At 44.3% G+C, this 18,896-nt stretch overlaps 2 protein-coding genes across 2 annotated transcripts in view; one reads left to right on the top strand and one right to left on the bottom strand.

Moving 5' to 3' along the window:
• Nucleotides 1-10,222, top strand: part of SLC22A3 (solute carrier family 22 member 3) — a 94,969-nt gene extending 84,747 nt beyond the window's left edge. Inside the window, exons 9-11 of the mRNA XM_082633512.1 lie at nucleotides 512-624; nucleotides 4,111-4,210; nucleotides 8,226-10,222. Coding sequence (XP_082489638.1) covers nucleotides 512-624; nucleotides 4,111-4,210; nucleotides 8,226-8,286 — 274 coding nt within the window. The 3' untranslated portion in view covers nucleotides 8,287-10,222. The remainder of the gene's footprint in view (nucleotides 1-511; nucleotides 625-4,110; nucleotides 4,211-8,225) is intronic.
• Nucleotides 10,223-10,404: 182 nt separating this feature from the next.
• Nucleotides 10,405-18,896, bottom strand: part of PLG (plasminogen) — a 42,704-nt gene continuing 34,212 nt past the window's right edge. The window contains exons 15-19 of the mRNA XM_082633509.1: nucleotides 17,746-17,826; nucleotides 17,119-17,259; nucleotides 15,119-15,225; nucleotides 11,453-11,598; nucleotides 10,405-10,803 (exon numbers count right to left, since the gene is read on the bottom strand). Coding sequence (XP_082489635.1) covers nucleotides 10,642-10,803; nucleotides 11,453-11,598; nucleotides 15,119-15,225; nucleotides 17,119-17,259; nucleotides 17,746-17,826 — 637 coding nt within the window. The 3' untranslated portion in view covers nucleotides 10,405-10,641. The remainder of the gene's footprint in view (nucleotides 10,804-11,452; nucleotides 11,599-15,118; nucleotides 15,226-17,118; nucleotides 17,260-17,745; nucleotides 17,827-18,896) is intronic.

Below are 18,896 nucleotides of genomic sequence, written 5' to 3'. Positions count from 1 at the left end.
CCAGGTAGTGTGCTTGCGTCATGGGTTACATCTTCCTTCATCAGCAGCGCTCTGTGTAAAGGCTACAGCCTCTGTTCTGACCACACTCCACAGCCGATTACTGAAGGACAAAGTGAAACAAGGTGCGTAGCTAGTGCGGATTGGCCTCCTTTCTTGGGGGAATATTCCTGAGCAACAGCTTACTGCCACTCTGGGGTGCCGAGGAGACAGCTACGTGCCACAGAGCAGGCTGGGTGGTGAGCCACTGATGGAAGATTGATTTCCACCAATACTGTAGACCCGCCCCCGCCCCCACTAGCCTCAGTGGAACTCAGCTTTTACCCACATGTGAACTGGTGCAGGTTGGAAATGATTCGCTTAGGGTATGAGAGAGCAGACATTTTCAAAGTTAAAAACTAGAGAAGTGGGAAATATTGTTACAATTTCTCTGTTACTTAGATATCTGAAAATGTTACGTATCTTGAATTTGTTTAAATACTTTTTGTTTAAAACAATTTTTTTTGTTCTGCAGGAACTTTGGAGTTTCACTCTGTTCAGGTTTATGTGATCTGGGGGGGATCATAGCCCCGTTTCTGCTCTTCCGCTTAGCGGCCATTTGGCTGGAACTACCTCTTATCATCTTTGGTAAGTTCTCACTTTATATCCTATTCTTAAATGCTCTCATCCACATTTTCACATTAATAGAACCTAAAATGATCATCAGGCTTGATGTCAATTTTAACCATTTGCTCTTTTTATAACAGCTGTTTCCGTTTTGAGGAACCACAATGAAATGTGGACCCTAAACCATTTAAATTTACTTTACAGTAAGGGTTGCTATAAAAAAAGTGTTCAGTTTAGCTTTCTTTGTGGAGGTTCTGAGTTAACATCTAATATTATGAAACTTTTTTATAATATGGTGGAACATAACCAATAATTTTCCAAATAGGACCAAATAATAGGGCCTTCTGTATGTTTAAAAACAAACCTAAGAACAAATTGTATTGTTAAACGCTCCGTGTCTCTCAATATTGTATCTGCATGTGCTTTGATGCTAAGCACGCCATGCCAAAAGACCAGAGGACACAGAAGCCCTTGTAGACACGTACCATAACCTCTTTGATGCCCCTCAAGTTCATACCCTCCTTCCTACCTTCAGTGTTCATGAAACTCATGAAGGGATAGAACCATGACGTAGGGAGGGCCCTTAGGGTAATCCCGGCCAGTGCACCTCCAACGCTGTTCCAGCCTGTCATCCCCTCCTCAGCAAGAGAGGATGCTGGCTGGCCCCTCACTCACTTACCTGTCCTCCACCTCCACTTCCGTACTCCCGGTAGAGGTTTTTCACCCACTGCTCAGCAGTTTAAGCTCCAGTGAAAACATTGCGTCCGTGAGGACATACATCCGGAGGAATGCAGGAGTCCTTCAGCTGTGCTAGGGACCATGAAGTCGGCTTCTAATCACTGACACCAGTGATTCCATAAAAGATCATTTCAAACTATTTCACGGGATCTGATAAACAAGCTCAGCGTTGATTCTGGGCCGGCATGAAAAAGCAAAGAGAGGCCACTGTGCAACCAAGACAGAGCTGCCTGACAGCCTGGTCCATCAAGGTCGGGGCTTGCCTGCGAGCCCGGCTGGCGGAGCTGGGCGCTGGTGCCGCAGGGCAGGCCCTTGCTTCGCAGAGTCTGGCTGGGGAGGGAGCCGCCTTTCCAAACAGCTAGTCACAAGGGAGTGTGATAAATGAGGGCGCCCTGCGAGCACATCGCAGGGATCACTAGCCCCGTGGAGTCGGGGGGAGAAAGTCAGGGAGCAAGGAGGCCATGTGGAGGTTGAATAGGAATTATCCACATGAGAGGTGTGGGCTGGTGCTCTGGGCAGCGGGACGGCCTAGAGTAAGAGGAAGTTAAAGGACAGAGTGCGTGTGTAAGTTGGGGCCTGAAGAGAGATGAAGCTGGGGAGGTGAGCTGGGGCCGGACCTTGGAGCGTCTTCTCCGATGTGCAAAGGGTCTGCTCTTTATCCAAAAGGCAGAGTTTCAAGCCGGGGTTAACAGTGTCAGGTTTGCATTTTAGAGACATGGCTCTGATGGCAGGTATGCCTATGAGTTAGAGGGGGACGATGCTAGTGGTGAGACGATTCAAAGAATGTTGGTGTAATCAGGTAAGAGGTTTCATAAGGACTGGGTCTAGGGTGATGGCCCTGAGAATGTTGAGGAGTGGATGGATCCAAAAAAATATATTGGAGGTTGAATTGGCAAAAGGGAGTAATTGACGGGGCGAGGGCCAGAGGGACCAGGGAGCTGGCAGCCGGCCTCCGGGCTGGCAGCACCATAGGTGGCGGGGCCAGCCCTAGTTTAGTGAATGTCAGAAGGGCCCATCTGCAGGAGGACGCGGAGGGATACTGTTTGGGCTGCTTGTAGCATGAGGTGCCTCTAAAAAGTCCAAGTTGAGGGCTTCCCTGGTGGCGCAGTGGTTGAGAGTCCGCCTGCCGATGCAGGGGACGCGGGTTTGTGCCCCGGTCCGGGAAGATCCCACATGCCGTGGAGCGGCTGGGCCCGTGAGCCATGGCCGCTGAGCCTGCGCGTCCGGAGCCTGTGCTCCGCAATGGGAGAGGCCACAGCAGTGAGAGGCCCATGTACCACAAAAAAAAAAAAAAAAAAAAAAGAAATCCAAGTTGAAATGGTGAGAGGCCTGTAGGTTTGATGAGCTGAGTCCGGAGCAAAGTGTGGCCCTGTGATGAAGGTTTGGAAGCCATCTGGACGTAGATAACCACTGAAACCATGGGAGTGACCGAAACCCCATCTACAGGGCACAGGACAGAGTGAGAGGAAAGAAGGGGCCCAGGACGGAGCCCTGAGGAATGACAGAGCATCCAGCGAAAGCAGAAGGAGAGGAACAGCCAGGGGATGAGGAGGGGTGCAAGGGGCGCAGGAGGGAGACGGGGAGCGCGTGGGGCAGGGAAGCCAGGGGACAGCGGGTGAGGTCACGAGCCACCAGAGCTGCCACGAGGCCAGGCAGCAGAGACGAGAAGCAGGGCCACTGCACCTGCTGGTGGCAGCAACCGGCGACCTGGCTGGAGCAAGGCCAGAGGGGACACTGAGCAGAGCCAGATTAGGGCAGGTGGAGGTGGGAGATGACTCTGGCCCACCAAGGTCAACTGTCAAGTTTTCAAGAATTTTTGAGCCAGTTTAAACACATCCGTCATTAAAAATTGAATAGATAAAATAGATTAAAAACAGAGGTAATAAATACGGACAGCCCATCAGTCCCTGATTCACTGAGTTTTACTGCATCTGTCCCCGAGGCTGGTGCGTCCACTGTAGTCCATGGTGGAGATGACCATGTCCCCAGAGCCTCACTCGCGACGTCACACTGCTGGTTTGAATCACTCACATCCACGATGGGCATATTTACACCACGGAAACAGGCAAATGCTGCTGCAAATCAGGACTTTATTTTCTGGAGAGCTGGTTGTTAGACATTTACCAGCACAGCGCTGGGATATGAAGATGTGTAGAAAATAGGAGAGGATGGTGTTTCAAGAATTGCAGTTCTAAAGAACGGAAGAAGGGAGGAGGGTGAGGTTGATAGAAGGCTCTTTAAAGAGGAGAGATTTGAATACGTTTCAAGGCGTCCACTGATGGGTTAAAGGTGCTGGAGGGAGAAGATGAATCACTACAGTGCGGAGCCCACAGAGACGCCAAGAGATGCTCTCGGGCAGATGTGGGCACAAGTCTTGGGTGTCACATGATGGAAGCAGGAAGAGGAGGGGCAGGGTGCAGTGACAGGAGGCTGAAGGACCCCTCACTGGTGTCTTCTACATTCCCCGTGAAGTAGGAGGTGAGGGCTTCTCGGAGAGTTTGGCACTTGGTAGGTCCTCAATAAATTGTGAAATGAGTGAATGAATGGATGGATGCCAAGAGCACAGGAGCGATGGAACTGTCTAGAGTTTGAGGAAGGCTGAGAACCTGTGAAATCATGACAGAGGAACGCTGGGCAGGGTGACCAGAGGGCTACTGCGGGGCAGGATGGGTCCAGGTAGTGAGCACAGCGGCTTCCAGAATGAGCAGGGGGCCATGAGGGGGCGGCTGTGCATTCCCGGTACCGTAACGCCTTTCTCCTGTTCCACAGGTATCCTGGCATCTGTCTGTGGTGCTCTTGTGATGCTTTTGCCTGAAACCAAGGGCATTGCCTTGCCAGAAACAGTGGATGACGTAGAAAAACTTGGCAGGTATGGTACAAAATTCAGCACATCCTAATTAAAAGCAGCATTTCAAACCCACTGGGAAAGGACGGTGCTAAGAAAATTGAATATCCAGGGGGGAAAATATAATATTAAATCCCTATCTTACATCTTAAGCAAAAAATTCAAAGTAGATTTAAAAGGTTAATGTAAAGCAAATCTGTAAAAGAATATGTTTTATTTTTTAAATGTGGTTATGAAGAGGGAAACATTTCCAAATAAGGTGTTAAAACTCAGAAGGAATCTAAAGGAAAGAGACTGATGATTGGACAAAGTAGAAATAATTTAAATGTGCATCAATAGGCAACCGATGGTGAAAATGATAATATATCTATAAAATAATTGAGATACATCTATATGGAAAGACATGGAGAGAGTTTCAAGATGGATTACAAGGTGAAAAGTCACAGAACAATGTGTTATAGTATTTATTAAAAAATAAAACCGAGAGTAATCCCTCTCTATAGCTAGATGGGAAAATAAATGATAGATGATGATAGAAGAATGATAGATCAATCGATAGATAGATAGATGAATGATAAGTGATACATAGACAGATAGAAAGAAGATAGGAGAAGGACAGTGAGAAACAGACTGAATTTGGGAAAAGCGTGTCTAAATGGTGTACAGGGAAAGTTAATATCCAACCAACATACGAATATGAAATATGTTTTTGTTATATCAAGAAAAATCCACAGTACACATATTCTAATCTCCTCTGAAATCCTCCATAATAAAAAGATAGGAAGAGAGAATATGAACATGAGAATGCATAGGAAAAGATCTAAAATGATAAAATATACCCTCTGGGGATAGAAATGGTTTGGGAAGAGGGGTGTGGAAGGGAGGACATTACTTTTAGACCCCATAGACTTCTGAATTGTTTGATTTTTTATTTTTTTAATTACAACTCATGGTCTTGTATCATTTGTGAATTGTATTTTTTTAAATTTTTTAAATTTTCTGGCTGCACCACGTGGCATGTGGGATCTTAGTTCCCTGACCAGGGATCGAACCTGTGTCCCCTGCATTGGAAGCGTGGAGTCTTAACCACTGAACTGCCAGGGAAGTCCTCATTTGTGAATTAAAAAAATAATAATTTAACAGCTAATTTTATTTACTTACTTTTAATTTATTTTTGGTTGCATTGGGTCTTCATTGCTGGGCACGGGCTTTCTCTAGTTGTAGTAAGCAGTGCTGCTCTTCCTTGTGGTGTGCGGGGTTCTCATTGTAGTGGCTTCTCTTGTTGCGGAGCACAGGCTGTAGGCACGCAGACTCAGTAGTTGTGGCTCGCGGGCTCTAGAGCGCAGGCTCAGTCGTTGTGGTGCACAGGTTTAGTTGCTCCACGGCATGTGGGATCTTAGTTCCTGGACCAGGGATCGAAGCTGTGTCCCCTGCATTGGCAGGCGAATTCTTAACCACTGCACCACCAGAGAAGTTCCTAACAGCTAATTTTAAAAATAAAAATCAGTCTTCTAAACAGTGACCTAGAAATTAAGAGTATGGATCTCTAAATTTTTAAAATGTATCAAAAGTATTTACGACAAGACTGAAATGTTAGTAACCTCATGGCAGTTTTATTCTTCACTTGACAGACGGGGAAGAGAGTAGAAACCGACATTTTTTAGGTCCTTATATACGTGATCAATGGTTTCATATATGTCATTTCATTTAATACTCAAAGCGATTGTGTGCCACACAAGTTCTTATCCTTACTTTTTGTATACTAGGAAATCTATGCTCAGAAAGACTTCACAACTTTTACATGCTAGTATTGGAATTGATATTGTCCAGTGTACAGGTGTGACTGTTGTTTTGGGTAGTTTTATTATCTTACGCTGTATCCTACTTGATTTTGAGTATTTTAATAGCAAGAATCCCTTGGTAGGATTGGAAACTTCTCTCTTCATAGCCTCTTTTAATGAGGTCCCATCCCCCTCCCCAGAGATAGGCAACCATTGCTCAGAAGTATTTTAACCAGACCTTTAAAACCTATACAGTGATTTCATCGTCCAATTTCTTGATGCTATTTTGAAAAATAAGATTGACGAATCATCTCAGAACTCTCCTAAGAAAAGCTTATCAGTGTACTCAAAACCAAACCACCAGCTGACTTCTAACAGGATTGGCCAATTAGAGGACAGGTGGACATTCGTCCCATGAAGTAACCCAATCAGATTCTTGTGCTTGTTTGTAAGTAAACTGATAGGTAATGGCTTATTCCTCAACCAAAGCTCTACCTATGTTTTACCCTAAAACAATGCTACGTGAAGTCTGAGGTGAGGTGGGAGATTCTCTTTAAGACATTGCCATTTTATAAACCAAAATTAAGTTAAGAAATTTATAAAAGGGGGGACTTCCCTGGTGTTCCAGTAGTTATGAATCTGCCTTCCAATGCAGGGGACTCGTGTTCAATCCCTGGTTGGGGAACTAAGATCCCACGTGCCGCGGGCCAACTAAGCCTGCACGCCACAACTACTGAGCCCCCGTGCCACAGCTAGAGAGAAGCCCGCGCACCACAGCAAAAGATCCCGAGTGCTGCAACTAAGACCCGACGAAGCCATAAACAAACAAACAAACAAACAAACAAATATTTTTTTTAAAAAGAAATTTATAAAAGGCATGAAAACTGTCCTCTTGAGTGTTACATCATGGAAAGACTTGCTTCATCCAGAAAGGATAAACATGCTGCTAGCTCTGTCATCACAGACAGTTATTTGGTTTGTATGAGCGTATGGGGGCCAGATCAGGGTGGGTGGTGTCCAACCCTGTCACCCCAATTGCAGCCATGCTAAAAGGCCAAAGGAAAGAAGACTATTTAAGGTTAAATAAAGCAGGGGAAATGGTGAGAAAGGAAATAGGATTATCTTCAAATAAGCTATGCAAACTTTAAGGGCAACTTCTCATGGGCTGATGTGCCCTGCAGGATCTGTTCAGGGCTGTTCAGGTACGCAGGAGAGCATCCCGGCCAGGATTATAGGGTCAAAAGTAAGAAGTTCAGTGCTGACTGTTGGTGACACAAGCCTGGGAATGTGTCATTGGAGTTTTAAGACGTCTAACTCTCAGGGGTGCAGAGTTCCTTTCCTGCACGTCTGCTGCCCCCTCTTGTGAATGCCCTCTGTGCCAACCCTCCAGCGACAGGGACTGCACTCTTCTTTTCAACTTGACTCCATTTGCTGCTGCTCATTTATAGTGAGGGTGATAGATTCATTCTTGATCCCCAAACCAGTCAGAGGTCAGACTTTCAAACGCATGAGGAAAAAGTGGAGGAAGAGGGAGTGATTTGAGATCAAGACTCTTTGCCAATTCAATCATATTAAAAATAGAATTAAACAATTGGAAGAGATGGAGTTTTGGAGGTGAGAAGACCATCTCAATGGTGTGCAGGGAAAATTAATATCCAAGTGGTACATACACAGGAAGAATTAGTCCAACAAAAATTCAACTTACATGAATTTTTTTCTAATTTTTTTCTGTGTTTGTAAATTGTCATAATTAAAAAATTGGGTAAATTAATTAATTATGCCTAGTCCCTCCCCTTGAAAAAACATCTAATAAAAGTCTGATCTATGGTTTTACAAGTTAATCACATTGATGGCATTCTATAATCACTTACTCAGGAACAAACACGACTTAGCCCCAAGTTACGGAAACCTGTTAGCATTTTCCCTTCTACAACAGCACTTAGTCATTTTCTCATTTCTGCTTTCTCTTGTTCACATCAGCAGCTCATTTCCAAACCATCTGTTATGGAGTAGAAATTCATAAAAAATTTTTATGTGCTATAATGCTAATTAACCCCTGCCTAGGGGTTGAGAGCAGGCAAAAAATGACTTGGAGACAGTTAATTTTGTTCCCTTTGAGTTGGGTTTTTATGAACAGTTATGCATGAGTGTATTCGATCAAAACCAACTATGAAATTGAGTAGTAACAAAAAGACTTCCTTCTCACTAGCTGTATAATCTTTTATAAGAACTTTCTCTTTTCTCTTTTGTTTTGTTAGTCCACATTCCTATAAATGTGGCAGAAAAAAGAAAACTCAAGTTTCGAGCTCTCACCTTTGAGGCCCCTGCCAAAGATGCAAGGAAAGAGCTCTTCAGGCTGGTCCGCCCCAAGGAACTGACGTGCCTTGCAGAGACGTGTGTGTGTCCACTTCAGCTGTGCAGCTCCAAGTGTTTTTAATACTTTACAAAGACATTCAGACTATCCAGAGTATTTTTATACAATGTCGGATGAATCAAGACTCATCGTGCTGTCAAAGTTTCTGGGAACATGTAATATGTGACCGGTTTAGCCAAGAGCCTGTTGTGTGCACAGCTCCTCCTGAGGTTTTTTCTCATGCTGGGGCAGTGTCTCTGACCCACTGGGTTACAGAGAAACAAGAGAAGCCCCACCCAGTTCTCATGACGGTTCCATCAAGAATGCAAGATGTGCAAACCAAGGATCTGGGGAAAGTGTACAGAAATGGGTTCATCAAATCTGGTCAAGACCTTGAGGCTCTGAACTGAGGGTTCTGAAGATTCCAGGGCAGATGAAGATTTGGGAATCTTGTTAATGCAGAGACTGAATCTAAGGACCTCGGGCCACGTGGCTCTGAGCCTTTGCTTTCTCTTCTCACCTTGAGCCCCTTAAGCTCCTGGAGCATCTAGGGTTGCAGGCACTTTTAGGCCTTGTTCCAGAAATAAGAACAAATCTGCTATACAATTCAAGGATTTGGCTCTATTATTTATAAAATCAGATTGGTCCTGAGATGATTCAGGATAATTGTGGTCCTCCTTTAGTGGACACCTACAGCCACATATTCAGTTTTTTACTGATGAAACCCATGGACTATGATTTCATGGGTCTTAAGATTTTAATATTACAGGGATATTTATCTTATATGTGTGAGGTCAGCTCTATGATGATGCCCACGGTCAAGAGTGAAAAATATGGACAAATCTCATTCAATCTTGACACTTTTGACTTGTCGTGGGAAGAATCTTACATTTTAGTTTGAAAGAAAGGTCAGTTATATCCATGCTTAAAAGAATTAGCAGACGTTTATATTGTACATGACTTTACAGGTACTAATAAGGGATTTGATCTTTCTTTTTTGTTACTGAGACTTTTTGAAATGTGGAGTTTAAATACAAATATGCTGTCTTTATGATGTTCTGCTTTATATGTTACATTTGTTATATTTTCAGATTCAGTATGTATCTTATGTAGAAATTTTTAATGAATTATTTTGGGTGGACAGGTAAAATGGGAGCCAAAGGGAAATCTTGCCAGTGAGGGAGAAAATTTCTATGTGAACCTGTGGCGATATGTACGGTGTACGTGCTAATTGTAAAATAAGTTTTTAATCCTTAAAGCACATCAGAATTGAATATGAATATTTTATTTTTCAATGAAATAAACACAGTTCTTTAAGGGTGTAATGCTGCATTTACCCTTTATTCATACACCCTTGCATTTTTGTTTCTTTTGCATTTTTCTCTTTGCTGTGAGATGACTGTTGCTTCTTGATACTATCACCTTGGAATTGTATTTTGAGTTGACATTTGGGTTCTGATAACAATAAAAAAATGTAAATTGTCAAGAAAAAATCAATTGGTATCCTTTCTCTTCTTTCTGAACATGTGTCACTGTAAAACACTCTTCCCATGTGACAAAGTATACTACATATACAGGCAGCCAATTACTGATGGAAATTAAATGGTCCACCTTCAATATATGTTCGTTGCTCCTTTCCAGGCTCTTGGCACCATTCCTAGACTCATATGTGACCCAGAATACCATTCAGACTCTTAGCTGGTCTTGTGTTATGACACTTCCATTGCCCAGTTTACTTCTCAGAATACAGCTGTCTGCCCAGGGTCTCCTGTGCTGGGCTAGAGTCAAGTTGTCAGTAACAGATTTCATTCCCAAGAACAGAATTTGCTCTCATGACTCCCCATATATGCTGCAGCTTTGAAAACATTCATCCCAGTGCCAAAAATAAAGACATTAAAGATGTGTGACAAGGTAAATATATAGGTGACTTACTACTCCATCTTACAGGCTTCTCGTTCCTCTATTCCTTATGAGAAAGAACAAAATCACTCAGGTCTGTAAGATTTACATCATTTACAATTGGTAGGATGAACGAAGAACATGAAAACAGTGAAAATCAAAAAAGTAAGTCAAAGGAAGTAGAGTTTATTTTCAACAAATGTCATAGCTGTATTGCTTCATTATTACAGAATCCAGCAGTCCATGGACAGGAACAAGTTATCCACAACAATACAAAAAAATGTTGAGGTTTGGCGGTAGCTGGTAGCTAAGTACAGTGTCAAACTTAGTTTGATTACTGTCAATTATTTCTGAGCATGCTGAATTCCCTACCCATGTTCCAGCTTCAGATCCATTGATGCTTCACTCTGTCTCCCATCTAATTAATTCTTTCTCAGTATTTCTTCAATCCAAGTAACAAACTTTGAAACACGAACATACACACCAGGCTTATTGGGGCGTGCACAGCCAAGACCCCATGAAGTGACTCCTTGTAAAATGTATTTGTCCTTCTCAAAGCAAACCAGAGGCCCTCCACTGTCACCCTGCACAGAGGAAGGGAAAAAACCATGAGAGGATTAAGCTTCCATCCTTTTAGTATGGGATGTCGTCCTTCTATTACCCAAATGTAAGTTTTTCCCAGTATTTGAACATCCCTTTCCAATCAGAAAGGAACTTAGTAACATATTATTTGAACATCTGCTGTGCCTTCAGTACTAGGCAAAGTACGTTTAACGAAACCGTACCATTTAGTGTTTCCCGGGGGGAAAAGAAATCCCTTGTGAAAACTGTATTCATCCCTTCAAGCCTTGGGGCTTCTCTTAGGGAGGGTAACCCCAAGAACCATCTTAAAGGAGGTGTGGGAGGGTCTTTGTCTTATACCAACCTCCCTTCCCTACTAGAAAGGCCACGTCCCGTGTCCCACCCAAGAGCCCCCTCCCAGAGGCGTAGGGGCTTTTGCCGTGATGGTGCTTTATTCCCTTACAACCAGTGTGGAACTCAAGGCCGAAGAAATCACCCTAGATGACCTGAATCAGCCTTCAGAGACACGCTTAAAAGGTTTCTGGGCAACATTTAGACTGTGGCCTTCGATTGACAAATCCTTCTCGAATTTTCTCCTTTGTGGCTGAAATGTCTAAGGGGCCAAAACTCGCCAACACAAGATGAACTTTGATCTCTTTAGTCTTTTCTTACCTGGCAACTGTCAGCACCTCCAGCCAGATGCCCCGCACACAGCTCGGTGGATTTGACTCTCCCATTCAGATACTCATAGCGATTGCACACCTTGTTTTCAATCACAGGCAGCCGGGCTTCCTTGAGCAAGCCAGCACCGTAAGTGCCTGTGTTTAAAAAGGTGAAAACACACGGTGACTGGATCGAAAACGTGTCCGCAAGGAAGCTTCCAGAACAACGGAGCAGCAATGATAGATCTCACATTCATCCGTGAGGTTGGATAAAACAAGAAGTCAGTTCCCGGTACTAGTAGAACTCTGCCTTTTTTCTTTCTGACCCTTGAAAGTATAAACATTATGTAAGATTTCATGTTCCCAAGACCTAGACTTAATTAATCTGGACTCCTTGATGGGATTTTGAGGTTGGTTCGTGGTGTTATTTTTTGGTTTCTTTTTTTTTTTTAAGCTCTAAAGAAATTTACTTTTAATGTATAAAGAGAGATTGAGAAATACTGGTGCTACTATTTTCATATATTCCCTTCTAGGATTTTTATATGCTTCCTTTACTACTTACATCATATTGCACATTTTTTCCACACAAAGTTATATCATAAGGACTTTCATAAACCTACAATCTGTATAATTAATATTTTAGTGGGGAGTGACTGCTTAATGGGTTTGGGATTTCCTTTTGCGGTGAGGCAAATAGTGGGGACGGTTGCACAATGTTGTGAAGGTGCTAAATGCCACAGAATTGTACTCCTCCAAATAGTTAAAAAAGTAAATTTTATGTTACATATATTTTACCACAATATTTTTTAAAAAGACAACTGTCATTTACTGAGAATTAACTTTTTCAGGCACAAGCTCATTATGTGGTGTAGCTCATTTAATTCTTAAAACAGTCCGATCACCTAGGCACTTTTGTCATTCCTATTGTACAGTTAAGGAAACTGAGGCTTAGGAAGGGTGTGTAGTTTGCCCAAGATCACCCAGCAAGTATGGTGGAGCTGGGATTTGAACTTGGGTCTGCAACATCATGGCCCAGATTCTTCACCACCATGTTCACTGGCTACAACAGCTGCTCTCAGCGTATCACTTCTTTGTTCCTACAGGTTATTCATATTCCTTAGTATTTTCTTAAGTCTAAGTTCTGAGGGATTATATAGACATATTTATGGTTCCCAGTATCTTTGCCAAATATTTTCTAAACATGTGTGACAGTGTAAAATGTCACTAGAAACAAAGCACTGCACAACAACCTTCTGAGTGTGTGGTGTCTAATAATTTTCAAATATTTGCTAATGTGATGGGTGGACATTGTCTTAATTTATTTCCTAATTTACATTTCTTTTCCAGTTAGGGACGGTAAAGTTTCTTTGGTGTGCTTGTTTTCCTCACTGTATTTCTTTCTTTGTGAGAAAAACTGCTTTTTTTTTCCTTTGGCAAATGGAAATAGAACCCGTGCACAATCACAAGAAGAGATGATGTTTTCCAGATGGACACACCCAGGTACGTCTCAGCACTTTCACAAATAATCCATTTTCCAATTTTGCAAACCCAGCTTTCCTGCGTTTTGCAAAATCTTTGCGTTGCCAGCATGGAACAGCCAAGAAATAAGGTATCCCTTCTTCTCCAAAGACTTTTAATAAAATTGGAAAATTGTCTTGAGTTCAGAAAACTTACACTGGAGTTGACGGGAGCACCTAAGAGGACCACGATCTGGAAAGAAGAGGCGAGTCTCAGCCCTGGGCAGGCAGAGCCACCGAGTACGGAAGTCCTGACCACAGAAGCATTGGGTAGCGGATGCATTTTCTGAATTGAATGGATATGCAGAGGGTGCGGCCTTCTCAAAACTTTTTGCTGAAAATTAATTTAACTGAGTGTCCTGCTCTTACATCTGCTTTCTGAGCAAGACAGACATCCTGAGGCTAGGGACAAATCCACTGCTAATTGACCAGACGCCTTTGTGGTCTGTACAGAGGTGCTGCCATCGTGTGGCCACAGCAGAGATGGCGTTTCTGAGGGCCTGAGGCTGAGGGTGACCTAGGGACCTGAAGGGGTGGTGGGGACGTCGTAGCAGGTCCCTGAAAGTACCCAGTGACTGCTGATGAGGGGCTGACGTGAATGACCCCCTCGACATCAACCCTTACCTTGCTTTGGAATACGAAATCGGGGAAAGTCTGGAGACTAAAGGGGAGAATTCTGACCTCACACAGAGAGGCTGAGAACGCTGATTGGTCTGATGTCATTATTGACATATAGAAAATTGGTAAACAGACCTGACTCATGTTTTGTGACTCCTGATCCAATGAATACATTGAGAATCATTTTCTCCAGTTAGACATTCAGACGAGGCCTGGAGAGACAGGGGAACCCAGTGCAGGGTGATAGAAAAGTGTGGGTGCTGGGAGAGACAGAAGAAACAGCGAATGGGCTTGGGGGTGTGTGGCAGGCCTGGGTTCCATCAGGGCTCAGCTACACACAGGTTATGTGGTATTTATTGATGACAGTGACAGTGATGATGACGGGGAGGGTTGGGGGCCGACCATGATAGCGATGGTGAAGATAATGATGATCCTGAGATGGTGAGGGTGATAGTGAAGATGGTGGTGGTGATGATGGTGTCCATGGTGATGGTGGTGATGATGATGATCCTGAGATGGTGAGGGTGATGGTGAAGATGGTGGTGGTGATGATGGTGTCCATGGTGATGGTGGTGGTGATGATGGTGGTGATGGTGGTGGTGGTCGTATAATAGGCACAGGAGCTGCTAAAGTACCATCTCCAAAGCACTGAGCTCTTCATATGCATTATCTTAATCCTCACAAGGACCTCATAGGGTAGCATAGATGAGGAAACTAAGGCTAACATGTAGAACATAAATTTGAAAACGCGGGTTTTAGGATGAGGGCTTAGATGCCAAATGGTACAAAGAGGTAAGGTGACTTGTCCCGTTCTCCCCGCTGATGGCAGAGCCAGAACTATTTTCCAGGGCTCCTGACTCCCACCCTGGTGCCCCGACCAATGCTTCTGAGAACGTGAGGCAGAGATCTAGGACATTCTTATAAGGTTCCTGGGCCCGAGTCTGAGGGATATAATAATAATTTTTATTCTACTATAATGCAGGGCATACTGCAAAGAGAAGACGGGATTCCCAAACTATAGTACAGCTGCTGAGCCAGGATCCTGCAGAAACGTTTCCTCTCTCATCCTCACCCCGTCAACCAAAACCAAACACCATCCTAGAACTGGGACCTTTCTTGCTTTCCCCTGCTGTCAGTCTGCCGTACCCCCAGCAACGTCTCCACACAGAGCCAGGCAAGTGGGTACTTGGGGAGACTAGTTTAACTATAATTTTTGTTGTTGATTTGCACCGTGTTTGGGAACTCTGTGTGCTTAATTCACATGAATGACCATCTAACACCCTTAATTTGTACCTTGTGTCAAAACACTACTTACCTGGGGACACAATATTAACCTTGGGTTTTGGGGGTCAGAGTCTCAAGGAAACACCCCTCATCCATGTCCCTTGATGACTGATGATAGAGACGGAGGCAGGTGTCCAGACAAAGTCAGGAAGGGAGTGGACCTCACTCACTGATAGAAATCGGTACACATGCTCATTTTGTCATGTAGGTTGCAGGTCAGAACCAGTTCTTCATGTGAGTCACAGAATTTATCTTACCTTGGGTTTCTCCCCAGCCAGTGATGTAACACACTGTCCGGTCTGCGACCACGTAATTCGAGGATGGCAGACAGGCTGGGATTACCTTTTCGGTGATGATGGCAGGGCTGAAAGGAAAACATCAGAAGTTACATAAGTTACATTTGACTGCCCTGCTAGGAGATTTCTGCCATTCATCTGTTGGTCACCAGATCCCACCTGCCCCAGAGCCCCAGAACGCTCTGAGCTGGTATTTCTTCCTTGCTTCACTGACACAGCGCAATGTAGAAAACAACTTTTCATCCTCACATTTGCCTGTAGTATCTTATGAGTCAAAAAAAAAAAAATAGAACATTTTGTTTTAAAGGCACCAGTTGTGGACAAGAAACTAGAGGTGGGAACAGAGATGGCAATGACTTTTAATGTCTTTTCTTGCACTATGGGAATTTTATACCAGGTGTACACTTCTGGATGAAGTTAAGAGGGCCTCAGTCAGTAGGTGGACCATCCAGCTGAAACACAATCACAGGGCTTTAATAATAGCAAGTGCCTTGTGCCACTAGGAGCAAAGCTGCTCCATCTTTAGGGTCCTCAGATTCCTCACCCATAAATGTTACAGCACCATGGCTGTAAGAATCCAATATAATGCAAGATACCAAATAAAAGAAGAGTAGAAGTAAGCACCTTGCATAAGCAAAGTAGTATTGTTTTCCCCAAACTTTCACATTCGAGCTCCAGAGAATCAAATGTTAGAACTTTGATGTTTAGACTTTATTTTAGTAAGTTCAAGAGGAAAACCCATCGAAGATGAGAAATGCCTGATTCTGATTAAGAATCATCATGGCCTTCAATTTTGAAGCAGACACACCCTGTCAGAGTCACCAGAATAGACCTAGAGTCTCACATGGAGTGGGCCACAGTCATCACTGTATAGGGTCCCCTCGTGGAACGCCAATGCCTGAGACTCTTGGGGTTTGGGGGGCCTGGGAGTGGGTACCCAAAAGCTCAAGTGTATCAGTCTATCAGAGAACACATCCAGAACCCCAGGTTTACTAAAGTACTTGCTCGAGGATCAGAGCTTTCCTGATGGCCCCAGGGGACCATGGAGAAAAGCGAATCAGCTCCTTTTTTAGGCTAAGCCAAGAAGGCCCTTTCTTTCCTTTCCAGAGTGTCCAAATTCTCCCAGGGAGTCACTCAGTTTACTGACCCAGAAAACTTGTGAAGTGTTTCTGTCCAGACCCAGCGAGCCCCACTCAGACTCTTGACCGCTGGCCTGGCCGTCCTCGTCACTGTCACCGTCGTCCCCCTGTCATCTGGAGCCCACCACGCATGGCTGACGGGCTCTGCATGCCTTGTTGACTGTCCTAAATGTGTCTATTCTCAAAATAGCTGTCTGTTTATTTAGCTGTCTCCCTTGTGACCTATTTTCAAATACTGCTAACTTTAAATGATGTTAACAAATTTATCATTTTGTCAGACTTAATAAAACACCATTTCAACAGGAAACATAAAACCAGAGGTAGGAAGAAGGAGAATTTGCACTTGTGAATTGTGAGTGTGTGTGTGTGTGTGTGTGTGTGTGTGTGTGTTTACATCGCCTTTTATAAAGCGCTTCAAAATATACATAATCCCATTTGATTCCCCCAAATATATTATTACGTTGAAAAGAGAGTGTCAACCTGGAATAATTGAATAATTCTCTGATTACGAATGTATCTTAGCTGACTGGGGAACATTAAGTGATAGAGTTTGAGGGGTAAACTGTACCTCAGGTTTCAACTCACTCTTTTCCCACAAGAGGAAACCGTGTCCTGGTGCCTTTGTCATGACCACGGCTAGTAAGAGGCAGGTGGGGCTGAGCCCAGGTTTTCTCACTTGAAGGTCAATGCCTGTCCCAAAGCCCCGTGCCTTTGGGGTCCTAGACGGGGCTGCCCACACACAGCTCTGTTACGGCTCATAAACCCAGCAATGAGCAAATGTTCTCACTGCTCACAGCGTGAAAGTCACGGGCGAGCCAGTACCTGCTCAGCTTGAGCAAGGCGATGTCTGCCCGAGTGGGCTCCCGGAACAGCTTGCTCACTTGTATCTCCTGGACACTGTCTTCAACGGCGGTCTCTTTGTGTGCGCCCAGGATGACCTTGTATGATGCCGGCCCTGAGAAGCTAGAGAAGATAGCAACGTGATGAGCGAAATCCGGGCCAGCCCTTCATCGGGTGCCCTTCTGAACCACAAACACTGTGTCTTCTCCCCACTAGGCTGCCTACAATCAGAGGCCTCCGAGTGGCAAGAAACAAGTTCACGGTTTACCCGAACCTGGCTGTTAAGGAATGTTCTCAGGGCTGCTTTGGGCCTGACCACAGAGGAAGAAGGACACCAACACTGAAGTTGGCGCAGGACAGATAGGGGTCTGTCTTCTTCGTTTCTCTCTACAAACACCTCCTCCTCTCTCGTCCAATGGCCCTGGCAATTCTGCCTCAGGCCCTTCTCATCCACTCCCCGGTCCCCAGTGTCACTGCCATGAAAGGAGGGAGGGAAGGAAGGGGACAGGACAGGGGAGGGGAGAGGGGAGGAGAAAAGAGGAAGGAAAGGAGAGAGGCAGAAGTCTCTAAGACAAGTAAGTCTTTGTGTCAGGGGTCCCCTAAACGTACCTGTCCAGGCAGTGGGCAGCAGTCAACACCCACTCTGGGGATATTAAAGTGCCTCCACAGAAGTGGCTTCTAGAAGGAAATCTAGAGGGAAAATGTGCCAGGATTTTAGTTCAAACCTGATGATTTATTCTACAGAAAGCCCGGAAGTAGTGCTCACTCTGCTGTGATATCGCTGACATTCCCAAAGGACAAGGTGGCCAGCCTGTCACCGGGATGGCGGGAGCTTTGAGCTGTGCTCCTGTGGTGGTTTCTCAGGAGGTCACTGCACCACTCTGGAAGGTGGCTGGCACGCAGGCGAGGCCCAGCAAAGCCACACGACTCCAACCAACAGGAGGTCCACACCTGTGGCTTTGACCCTTTGGCCCTGGACTCCAGCTCCTTGTCACTTCTTTTTTTTTTTTTTTTTTTGACAGATCTATATTCAGTTTATTATGTTTGATTTTCAGAGTTAATTGAGTGTTTTTTCTTTTTTTTTACATCTTTATTGGAGTATAATTGCTTTACAATGGTGTGTTAGTTTCTGCTTTATAACAAAATGAATCAGTTATACATATACATATGTTCCCATATCTCCTCCCTCTTGCGTCTCCCTCCCACCCACCCTATCCCACCTATCCAGGTGGTCACAAAGCACCGAGCTGATCTCCCTGTGCTATGTGGCTTCTTTCCACTAGCTATCTATTTTACGTTTGGTAGTGTATATATGTCCATGCCTCTCTTTCACTTTGTCCCAGCTTACCCTTCCCCCTCCCCATATCCTCAAGTACATTCTCTAGTAGGTCTGTGTCTTTATTCCCGTCACTTCTTTTTGACAAGACCTATGCAAGACCCGATGAGTCATTCTTCAGGGAACCAAATGGGATCCTGAGTAGCCGTGATTCATGGGCATCTACTAATTTTACCTGAGAAAGTTCGCTCTGGGGGGAATGTCCCCTAAATCATTTACTTTATAGGACTGCTTAGGCACGGGGTCGCTCATAAACTTTGTGTGAGCCACTCCGAAGCCCATCATAATGAAAGGGACACAAATAGTAAGTGAATGACCAGCAAGGCAATTATCAATCTGGAAATAGACCACAGCGCATCTTGGGAAAGAGGGAATATGAGATATGTGAAAGGTGAAGGCTCTGTATCTCAAGCAGTTACTAAAT

This window comes from Mesoplodon mirus, assembly GCF_964341445.2.
Source record: "Mesoplodon mirus genome assembly, chromosome: 10".
Taxonomy (NCBI): domain Eukaryota; kingdom Metazoa; phylum Chordata; class Mammalia; order Artiodactyla; family Ziphiidae; genus Mesoplodon; species Mesoplodon mirus.
This window is presented reverse-complemented; position numbering and strand designations above follow the sequence as displayed.